The following is an 11730-nucleotide window of genomic DNA, read 5'->3' on the forward strand; positions in this document are numbered from 1 at the left end:
GTAGAGACGGGTTTCACCATGTTGACCAGGATGGTCTCGATCTCTTGACCTCGTGATCCACCCGCCTCGGCCTCCCAAAGTGCTGGGATTACAGGCTTGAGCCACCGCGCCCGGCGACTTATGATATTTTTAAACTTAAGATGAGTTTGTCAAGATGAGAAGCATCTATATTAGAAATAGTTTATCATCTAAACAGACAAGACTATAAATAGAACAGATTCATCAGTTCAGGACAGGAAACAAGTTCTCTATTTTTTCTTTTCCCTCGGCTGCTGTAAGTATATGCTTTAAGAACAAATTTACTATAAGGCTTCAAGCTCTCTTCAGCAGCTAAAAATATGCTATTCTAAGTTATCAACACTGAAATCAGAATATGAGAAATATCAGCAAGTCAAATAAGGTGGCTTTTACCCCATCTCATGAAACACGCTTGTTTGTTGTTTAACAACAGGAATATGTTCTGAGAAATGTGTTGTTAGGCAGTTTCATTGTTGTGTGAACATCCTAGAGTGTATTTACACAAACATAAACATATCTGAACATAGAAAAGTACAGTAAAAATACAGTACAGATGATAATTGTACTCCTGTATGAACACTTCCCATGAATGGAGCTTGTAGGCCTGGAAGTTGTTCTGAGTGGTGAGTGAATGTGAAAGTCTAGGACACTACTAGATTTTACAAACACTATACACTAGACTATTGCTACATTTATTAAAATATTTTTCTTTCTTCAATAATAAATGTTAGTTTACTGTAACTTTAAAATTTTTAAAAACTTTTTAACTCTTGACGCTTAGCCTAAAATACAAACACATTCTACAGCTGTACAAAAATATTTTCTTTATATTCTTATTATATATACTTTTTTCTATTTAAAATACGTTTTTAACTTTTTTGTTAAAAACCAAGACACAAACACACACGTTAGCCTAGGCCTACACAGGGTCAGGATCATCAAAATCACTGTCTTCTGTCTTCACATCTTGTCCTACTAGAACAGGGATGTCCAATCTTTTAGCTTCCCTGGGCCACACTGGAAGAATTGTCTTGGTCCACACATAGAATACACTAACACTAAGAAAAGCGGATGAGCTTTAAAAAAAAAAAAAGTCACAAAATGTCTCATGTTTTAAGAAAGTTTACAAGTTTGTGTTGGGCTACATTCAGAGCTGTTCTGGGCTGCGGGCTGGAGAGGCTTGCACTAGAAGGTCCTTGGGGCAATAACAGGCATGGAACTGCCACCTATGACAACAATGCCCCCTTCTGGATACCTCCTAAAGGACCTGCCTGAGGCTGTTTGACAGTTAACTTAGGGGAAAAAAACGGAGAAAAAAAACTACACAGCCAAGTAGCAGTAGCTTCTGCCACATATCCTGCAAAAAAAAAAAAAAAACAACAAAAAACAAAAGTTGAATTAGGTTGGGCGACATGGCTCATGCCTATAAAATCCCAGCACTTTGGGAGGCTGAGGTGGGTAGATCGTCTGAGGTCAGGAGTTCAAGACCAGCCTGGTGAAACCCGTCTCTACTAAAAATACCAAAATTAGCTGGGCATGGTGGCAGGTACCAGTAATCCCAGCTGCTCTGGAGACTGAGGTAGGAGAATCACTTGAACCCAGGAGACAGAAGTTACAGTGAGCCGAGATCACCCCGCTGCATTCCAGCCTGGAGACAGAGTGAGACTCCATCTTGATTAAAAAAAAAAAACCAAAAAACCAAACAAGTCGAAGGAATACACTCTAAAATGGCCATAAAAAGTACAGTAAATACATAAACTAGTAACGTAATCATTTGAAATATCAAGTATTATATAATACTGCACATAGCTGGATGTGCTATGGTCTTATATGACTGGCAGTGTTGTAGGTTAGTCTGTACCAGCATCACCACACACAGGTAATGTACTGTGCTATGACATTATAAGACTGTGACGTAGGAACTTTTCAGCCCCATTTTAACCTTACAGGAACTGTCACATAAGTGGTCCACTATTGACCAAAATGTCATTTTGTAGTGTATGACTGCAGTTCATTAAGCTTAATGATGAAAAGACAGTTACATTAGGCCCTTTCATTTACTTTTGTAACTTATCTGATAAGTGAGAAACATCTTTAAGTTATTAATGAAGCCTTTATCCCAATCCTTTAGGCAGAATAGAAAAATATTACAAGCAAAAACCAAAATGACATCTTAATTAATTTTTAACATAGCAACATAATAAATTCTACATTTAGCATACAGTATTATGAAATAACATGAATGAACTGAACCTGATAATTTACTGCCAATTCAAAATTGGAAAGAAAAAACTCAACAAGAAGAAAATGAGTTACAAAAGGAATATAAAAAAATTAAAATATGAAATGAAATAAAGCTTTACACTGAAAATTAAAAGGAAACCAATGGCTTAATAGTGCAGATACATAAGAAATTTTTAAGATACACAAAGAAAATGAACAAATATGAAATTAATTTGTAAAAGTTGCTGGAAAATAATGTTGAAAGTATTTTCAGTTTCAGTTCTGAAAAAATTTAAGCTAAGAATAATTTACTTACCCAAGTTCTGTCATGCCATCTAGAAATTCCTTCCTGCTAAATTCACACTGAGTTGCTGCCCTGAACTTCCACGCGATGACCAATACACTGATACTGGCAGGATCTAGGTGCAGATCATCACAAAACTGTTGGATCCCATCTATTCCAATTTTGTTTTCATCTTGTGGGTCTGCAGTTAACATCAGGGGAAAAGAAAGTTATACTTTTTTGAAAAGTAATTCTAAAATAGGAGGTTTGAATCCTATCATTCTATTATACTACCTAGTTCTAGCAAGCGTGTTTCCAATACATCAATCAACAGGCTGCACAGGAAAGAAATAGTGAGCAACAAATAATGTATCCAGAAAACGGTCCTATTTTTAAAATCTAGGTTTCTGGATTTTAGGGGAAAAAAAAATCATTGACTTTTGAGAAGCTCTGATCACTAAGAAAAATTTAATTTCCTTAAAGTGAAATAAAAATTCAAGTTTACAGAAATTTAGCTCACCCAAAGGCAAACTGCTACAAAAATACTGGATTGATAAAGTATTTGTAATACCTCAGTTATCACAACTCTGCCAAAGTAAATGAATGATTGATGTTTTTCTTCTTAAATAATTTTATTTGCTAGTTCTAATGGTGCTGGACAATAACTCTTTTTCAGAATAATTTAGCTTATGCATCCACATTTAATAGCTTAGAAATTCAGGCTCCCCACCCCCTATTTCTAGTTTAAAAATAAAATTAAAGAACTTAGCATTTGTTTATCAAAAAATCAAACAGTAAAATATATTTAAAGCATCCCAGCAAGACGTCACTAAAGCTAGTAATTTCAGATAGATTATGTATATCATAATATAACATAATGCATATGTCAATTGTTGGTTTAGAAGGTGAAATAGAAAACCTGTAGCTTCTTTGCTCAAATAAAGATTAGGTATGATAAATTTTTCTTCCCCTTCATACAAAATTTAACTTTGGTCGTTTAAGTAATATATTACTACATATATATAGTTACCAAAGAAAAACTGGTGACATAAATGAAAGAAACCATAAACATCTTTCTAACTCTATTCTCTTATATCAGGAGAAAACAACCTCACCCATAGTTTATGGGACAGAGGTTCTATTAAAAAAAAAAACCTCACTTATTACCTTATTCAATTCCACCTCCTTATATTACACTTCAGGAATAGAAATACTGATCTACAAAGCTCTGAATTAATAAACTATCTCAGTAAATTTCATTACAACAATGTTCAATATTTCAAGTAATTTTGCAAGTACTTATTCGTTTGTATGTTAATATAATAACATATGTTTGTCAGCAGTCTTAGAGCTATGTTTATTTTTAGAGTCTAAAATGATTACACCATGTTTCTACTTTAACTAACTATAATTGCATGATAAAGTTAAATAATAATGAAGGAATGAAGCTTCAATAACACCTAAAGATACAATTTTCCACTTATACACAAGTATTTTTTCAAAGGCAGCTGTACATATTTAAATAACTTTAAAAAAATTTGCATAGCATATGACTTACAAAATTAGCTCAGTAACTAACTTAGCCAAAAATTCTTAAAACATGACTAAAGCTTAACTAAAAACAATTTTAATTTTTTAGGAACTATAATAAGTACAAATCTGATTTGTTTGTTTTACCACTAAGTTTCTGAGCCAAGATTTTTTTTAAGGCAATTTTCAATCCATTTTTCAGATCTAAACAGAAAGACTAAAGTTCACACACAGTATTTGGCCGGACACAGTGGCTCACGTCTGTAATCCCAGCACTTTGGAAGGCCGAGACAGGCGGATCACGACATCAGGAGTTTGAGACCAGCCTGGCCAATATGGTGAAACCCTGTCTCTAAATAAAAATAGAAAAAATTAGCCCAGCGTGGTGGCGCGCACCTGTAGTGCCAGCTACTCGGGAGGCTGAGGCAGAAGAATCACTTGAACCCAGGAGGCGGAGGTTGCAGTGAGCTGAGACAGTGCCACTGCATTCTAGCCTAAGCAACAGAGCAAGACTCTGTCTCAAAAAAAAAAAAAAAAAAGCAAAAAATGAAAATAATAAACAAACAAGAAGTTAAAGCCAAGGAAATTATTCTATATTTGAGCTAATACTTGTTTAAATGAGGGTCAAGGTTTGGTTTTGTTTTCAAGTTTTGGAAAACTTAGTCTTAAAAACTGCTAGAAACAGCTAAACAAGTCAGCTCTTAGCCTGCTGCCTCTCCCTCTGCACTAGATATGAAATGTAGAGCCTGCAGAGGGACCTGGATCTGCATATGCTCATCAAGGCAGTCTAGAGTTCACGGCACAGCTGCATTTTCACAAGAAGCTTTGATCTAAGCACTGATGTCAATAAAATCATGACTGTTCACAATCTGCAACACAAGGTTTCTTTGCTGAGAGCTTTTCCCAAAGCCTCTCTAACCATGGAAGCTATTTCAGTGCTGACATGCCACTACCTGGGCAAGGAAAACACTGAGGTTCACCCTTGCTCCAGGATCATCTTCGTGATTTGGTGGTGTTCTTAACCTTCTCACCATCAGTATTTCAGCCTAAATAGAAGTGCTTGAAAACAATACCATATTAACAGACACAATCATGCTGACACCAAGCCTCCCAGCAGTGGCTTTTCCCTGACAGGCTGTGCGACATCGGACTCACCACACAGAACAAGTGGGCGCTGGCCTGGTCCTGATCCATCACTGACTCCCCTCTTCTCGCCCTCCCCACCTCCCTCCAATCACAGTCCCAGCCCCATTTAAATGGGAGAAAGTGGATTCTGTAGCTGAGCGCAGGGAGAAGAAGCAAGAGCAGCCTAGAGACCTCCTGCCTCTGGCACCAGAGCCCTGGACATGCAGTGCGCAGGCCGCTGACGGAGGTGGGCATCCGTCCAGCTTTGCTGCCAACCCCTCTTACCTTTGTACCTGCCGTACAGCTGCTCCAGCTTCTTCTTGTCCACAGTGTTCCGCATGGACTCCCTGTGGAACGAGTCTGGGTTTTGGAAGAAGCTGTCCGTGGCCTCGTCTAGTCTCCACTCATTCTGCGTTAAGCAGTAGATAGCAGTTCTCTCGCCAGCCTGAGTGCATGCCATAAACTGGCGGACCTTGTCCCTCTGAGACGATTTAAGCTTATGCTTTGGGATGCAAAAGAAGTAGGAAAGCCAGTGAGGCTGCTCAGGGTTTGTCCCAGCCTCTAGCCTAATGCCTGCACTTAACTGGGCAGAATTACAGAACATAAAGCTTTGCTCTTCATTAGTTAAAAAGACTGCACAGCCTTCTGAAAATCGAAACAACGGCACCTACACAGTAACAAACAGGCAGTCTAACCTTCAAAAATTATGAGAATTAACATTTTATACAAGACACATTCTGACCTCTACACAGTCACTCTGCGTGAAGTATGACTATTGTTTTTCTAAAAATCTCTGTATGCCTCCCTCTGTAATGCACATCTAACCCTCTGATGAAACAGGGCAAGGACTTCACAGCATCACCGGGCCCTAGCTGCAGGGTCTTCTTTGGCTTCAAGTAAGTTCAGGCTCTAATGAATGGGAAGAGGCTGTGCAGTTAGGAGACATTAAGTTTTTCCCAGTTTAAATTCAGCAGAATCACACTGATAAAAACGTACACCAATAACTAAGGAAAGTGTTAAAAGTAATTTATAAAAATTTCACAAGCAGGCACAAAAAAGCCTGTTATGATTAAATGGAAACAATAATACTAATAACAAGAATGCCTCTGTATAGGAGACAGAAATAAAATGAAAAATAGGACAGAGGCTCTGGGCAGGCAATAAATAACAAAACTGCCAAGTAGCTGTACTATATATAGTATATAATGAAACAAAGTAATATCTTGACACTTCCAGATATAGGAGGGCTGAGTTTCCACTTATCTAAAGTAACTTGATGATGTAATTCCAGCACTTGGAGGCCAAGGCAGATCACTTGAGGTAAGGAGTTCGAGACCAGCCTGGCCAACATGGTGAAACCCCATCTCTACTAAAAATACAAAAATTAGCAGGGCATGGTGGTGTGCACCTGTAGTCCCAGCTACTCGGGAGGCTGAGGCAGGAGAATCGCTTGAATCTGGGAGGCAGAGATTGCAGTGAGCTGAGATCTTGCCACTGCACTCCAGCCTGGGCGACACAGCAAGACTCTGTCTCAAAAAATAATAATAGTAAACAAAGTAACTTAATGAAAACAACACTGGAAAAGAAAGTGATTTACTAACTTCTCTAAATCCAAACAGACCCTAGAATCTACTGGATGCTAATGTTTTACAAAAATGCTTTCCACAATAAGGGGGTAATTTTTTACTCAAATTTTTATAAGGAATTTATGCTCAATCTTGTTCAAATAAAAATGAGACAACTTATAAAAACACATGGAATGAATCCTAACATAACTTACAGAAATATACAGAAGGATAACAAGGTATGGATGAGAAAACTTGAGACTGGGGAAAAGGCATACCAGAAGGCCAGGGGTACTGTTAGTACAGGGACATGCCTGTCACATGTCAGAGCTGGAAATCAGGCTCTAAGCTTCCCCAGTGCCACAGCAAAGAAAATATGATTAGTTAGGAAAATCCGTTTTCATAGGATCTAAAACCTTAGCAGCAGCTCAGAAGTGGTACAGACCATTCTGGCCTAAAACCTGAGGGAACCATCTCCTGGGGCTCCTCACGAAGTTCAACGTTTCCTCGTGTATACCAATTTCTCACCAAAACGCCAACGACGTACTGCAGAGCCGGCTTCCAGTTTTTTTTTTTTTTTTTTTTTGAGACAGGCAATCAAAAAGCATGGTGCCAAAATACCAGAGGACAATTCCGCAGGAACATTAAGCTAATGCTGTCCAGACAGACACTCCCCCGCGTGCACCTGGGACCCTGGGGTCCTCAGGCCTCTCAGGAGTTCCACAGAACTACCTTCCTGAGTGTTCTAAGCTGTCACCAGCCTTGCTCACTCTCATTCTCACAAAGTGCACAGCAGAGGCTTCCACAGGCTGTATGGGTTGTGATATCACAGGACTGAAAACAAGACTTGGGAGCCTTTTACTGAGCCAAAATTGAGATATTTGCAAAAACTAATGGGTTTATTATTGCTAATTAAATACAGAAATATTTCAATACTTTCTATTTTAATTTCTAATATGGTAAATATTGACGACTATTACCCACATAAACAATGGCTCTCATTTAAGAATGACTGGGGTTCGACGTTCCGATGACTGGGGCTCCAATCATTCTTAGAAACATACAGGAAATGTGGTTCATATACACCATGGCATACTACGCAGCCACAAAAAGGACGAAGATCATGTCCTTTGCAGCAACACAGATGGAGCTGGAGGCCATTTCCCTAAGTGAACTGATGCAGGAACAGAAAATCAAATGCCACAAGTTCTTACTTGTAAGTGGGAGTTCAACACTAAGCACATGTGGACACAAAGAAGGAACAACAGACACCGGGACCTGCTTGAGGGTGGCAGGAGGGAGAGGATCACAAAACCACCCATTGGGTACTGTGCTTCTCACCTGGCTGACGATATCATCTGTAAAGCAACCCCCATGACACGCTACTGACCTTTATAACCAACCTGCACATGTGCCCCTGAACCTAAAATAAAATAAAAAACAAGCCCCAAAACAATAGAGGACTCCTGAGACGAAACACTTTGAGAACTGCTAATTCAGGGGAGTCCAGGGAATTAACATTTCGGCCACTCAGAACAATGAGTGTTGAGCATTTGGGAGTCTTGGATCCCTTTTGGAATCTGATGAGTCATCGTTCTGCCCTTCAGGAAAACATATAAGAACCTCACATGCGCAGGCAGCTTTGAATAAAATTTCAGGGGTTTCACAGATGGCTTAGGTCTATCTGGAAAGTTCTCATAAGGTAGGAGAAGGTAGAACTCAGGCTGAGAGCTGATGAAGAAGATCAGAAACCTTCACTCAGCCAGCTTTCTCTCGTAATGTTCCAGACAGCAGCCATCTCAGGCTTGTGTGCCAGGTGGTATGCTGCAAAAGCAGACAGCCATAGTGTTCCAATAAAACTCAATTTACAAAAACAGCTAACTTGTGGGCTGTAGTTTGCTGACCCCGACCTACATTCTAGAGGAATGAATGAATACACATTCTCTATATTATTTCCTGAAATTGAGCTTTTGAAAAGAACTAAACAAAGAATTCAAGGTTATATTCTCCGGTAAGATTGAATTTAGCTAAATTAAATCAGATCCCATATTCTCTGACAGTAAGCTGACAAAAGATAGAGCTGGTGTCTTTTTACGAAGTTGACAGCCTTCTCAAGGGAGGGTGAGCAAAGCCAAGAGTTACCTTAAAAAGTTTAGGATAAAGACACAAGTACAACCCCCAAAATGGTCCACCACTAAGAAAAGCCATGACATCCTCATTATGGAAGCGGCCATCATTGCTAGATTTAAAAATTCTGCCATGTTACACAACAAAATTTAGTATATCCATGTAACAGAATAGAATTTGGCCATAAAAAGGAATGAAGTATTGATACATGCCACAACATGTATGAAGCTCAAAAGCACGATGCTGAGTGAAAGAAGCCAGGCACAAGAGGCCACACAGTGTATGACTCCACTTAGAGTTAATATGCAGAATGGGCAAATCCACAGAGAGAGAAAGGTGAGTGGTAGCCAGGGGCTGGGACAAGGGAGGAGCTGGGAGTGACTGTTGATGGGTGCAGGGCTTTCTTTTGGGGCAACAAAAATGTTTTAAGACTAGATAGAGGTGGGGGTTCCACAAATTTGTGAACATACCAAACACCATTGAATTATACTCTTTAAAATAATTTTATGTCACATGAATTTCACCTAAAAAAAAAAGTCAACATTGTACTCGTTAGACTGTCCCAGACTATTCAGCAGACTAATATCCTCTTGGGTGACTGAATTATTCAACCAGCATTATACAACTGATGGCTCCACATCAAGAGATCTGGAATGCAGACACCTGGAAGACATGATGGTGTCTGATCCTGAGCTCCCGCGGGTCACCCCTTGAAGCCGCCTCTAATATGTGACGACATTGTTACACCAGCAGCCTAGTTTCCTACAACTCTAGAAGAACAGATGCAGGAGCACATGGATTCAAAGTGGTTTTGGATGATTACTGTTAGCTACAGAGGGAACCGAAGGGTATCAATAAACACGAAGATCCTCCTGCAATCTACTCAAATTGCCTGATGTCACAAGATACGCCAGCAAACCCTGAATGGCACGGTGGTGCCAAAGCACCGGTTCAGAACGAGCAAGAGCAGCTCTGAGGTCTAGGCTTAGCCCATTAACATGTCTCTGGCCAGTCAACAAAGGTGCAATCATTTGATGTCACCGCTTACAGGTTTCTCCATAAAATAACAGCAATTAAAGCAACGATGAGTAGCTAAATCTAAAGACTACGTGCTTCATGTCCAAAAGTGACTAAGAGACCCAAGTGGCCTCTTCTGAAGAAGGGAACTGGCATAAAGCTTCCTAGGAAACAAAAAAGCTATCAACTAACAAACTAAAGGGGAGAGAAAGAAGCCCCGAGTGCCCTTAGACAAGACTAAACCCAGGTCAAATTAACAAAGGCCCAGACGTTGGCAGGAAGCTTTTGAGTGTACCCAGATGGGACTGAACCCAGGTCAAACTAATCAAGGTCGATCCACTGTGGAACAGGGGCCGCCCTTCAGGCTGATAACCTTCACCGAGGCTTACCACGTCATGCAAATTCAATTATTAGTCCAGCTTTTCAAGAGTGTATGTAGCGGGGTATTTTCTAGGTTTCACTACTTTATTCTATTAAAATGTACACAATTCTTGAAATAAAAATCCGGATAATCCAGCGGAAACAGCAAATGAAATCTCTAAGCTATAAAAAGTCTTAAACGTTTTAACTGTGACTTTGTGTAAAACTACTCATATAATCTGGCATCAAGGATACCCATAAGTCGAATGGAAAGAAATTACTCTTACAATGTCCTTGGGTCAACTTACAAGGGGCTGGTGGGCCAATCATTTTGATCAAATAAACTATATAAGCTTATGGATCACTTTGACGCTGTTTTGGTGTACAGAACACTTGAGGGAGGGAGAGTGAAATTCATCCCCGCTCCGCAGCAGTGGAGGAGCTGATAGATGATCATAGACGCTCCTCTCCCGCATTCTGAGCGTGTTCAAGTTTCCCCAAGCTAAGTTCCTGTCAACTCTGCCCGTTTCCTCCTAAAAGGTGGAGCGAACTACCTTTACCAGCCCAGGTATGCACCCTAACTCATGCCACCTCGCTGCAACCCGGCCTCCGCAGTGACCCCTGAGGGTCACACAAGCCCGGCGGCTGCAGTCAGTGGCATCTTCACAGCTGCTCTTTCGTTCAGCACTGCTGATGGCTCCCTTCTCATCTAGACCCCATCCTCTTGATTTCGACACATTGTAGCCTCCTGGTTTCTCCCACCGGCCCTTCTCAGTCTCCTCTGCGGCTCTTCTCCCCTCCTGACACTCTGTCTTCCCCCTCCACTCCCCTCTACTCGTCACCGTGTCCCTTCCCGGCTCTCTGTGCTTTAGCCAGGGCAATCTTTCAGCTTCTAGACGACGCCATCGCCGACCACCTATGCATCGTCTGTGCGTACCGTTTCTTCTGCCTGGAGCCGCGCACAGCTGGCTGCCCCTGCCACCTCACTTTTTCTCTGGCTAATTTCCAGAGAAATTCTGCAGAGCTCAGCTCACACCCTCTGCATCTGACAGCACGCCCCCGCCCGCACCCTACAGGCTCCTGGACCCCGTGCCTCGGCCCTCGTCCCAGCCGTGTGTCTGGCGCCTGCCACCCCTGCTGGGGCACCAGCTCCTTCGGCGCCAAAAGCGCGCCCGGCCCAGCGCCCGTCACCGCCAGAGCACCCTGCTGGCCTCTGAGGCGCTGTGTCTGAGCCCCATCCATCACCGTGGCTTCCACCGCACTTCGAAGCAGCTGAGGCGCACCCCGGCAGCCTCCCTCCCGGGCCGCAGACGCACAGCCCCGGCCCGAGCGCCGCCGCCTCTCCTTCCCCTCCCGCAGCAGGCCGCCCCCGCGAATCTGTGCTTCTCGGGGTTCCTCCCCTGCGCGGTTTTGGTCAACAGCCTCAGCACCTGCACCGGCGCCCGCAGGAGCAGCCGAGCCCGCGCGTGCGTCCGCTCCCGT

General features: G+C 41.6%; 1 protein-coding gene across 4 annotated transcripts in view; it reads right to left on the reverse strand.

The window, feature by feature from the left end:
- DCUN1D2 (defective in cullin neddylation 1 domain containing 2) overlaps positions 1 to 11730 on the reverse strand; it is a 36962-nt gene that overhangs the window by 24452 nt on the left and 780 nt on the right. For 3 of the 4 annotated variants that reach the window (XM_017519763.2, XM_017519762.2, XM_037735294.1), the window contains exons 2-3: positions 5465 to 5681; positions 2558 to 2726 (exon numbers count right to left, since the gene is read on the reverse strand). In XM_017519763.2, the coding sequence (XP_017375252.1) occupies positions 2558 to 2726; positions 5465 to 5681 (386 nt within the window). Of the gene's footprint in view, positions 1 to 2557; positions 2727 to 5464; positions 5684 to 9398; positions 9535 to 11730 lie in introns of all 4 variants that reach the window. The other variant, XM_037735293.1, reaches the window with a different exon arrangement.

The sequence above is a fragment of the Cebus imitator genome, unplaced genomic scaffold (genome assembly GCF_001604975.1).
Source record: "Cebus imitator isolate Cc_AM_T3 unplaced genomic scaffold, Cebus_imitator-1.0 Scaffold773, whole genome shotgun sequence".
Lineage (NCBI taxonomy): Eukaryota > Metazoa > Chordata > Mammalia > Primates > Cebidae > Cebus > Cebus imitator.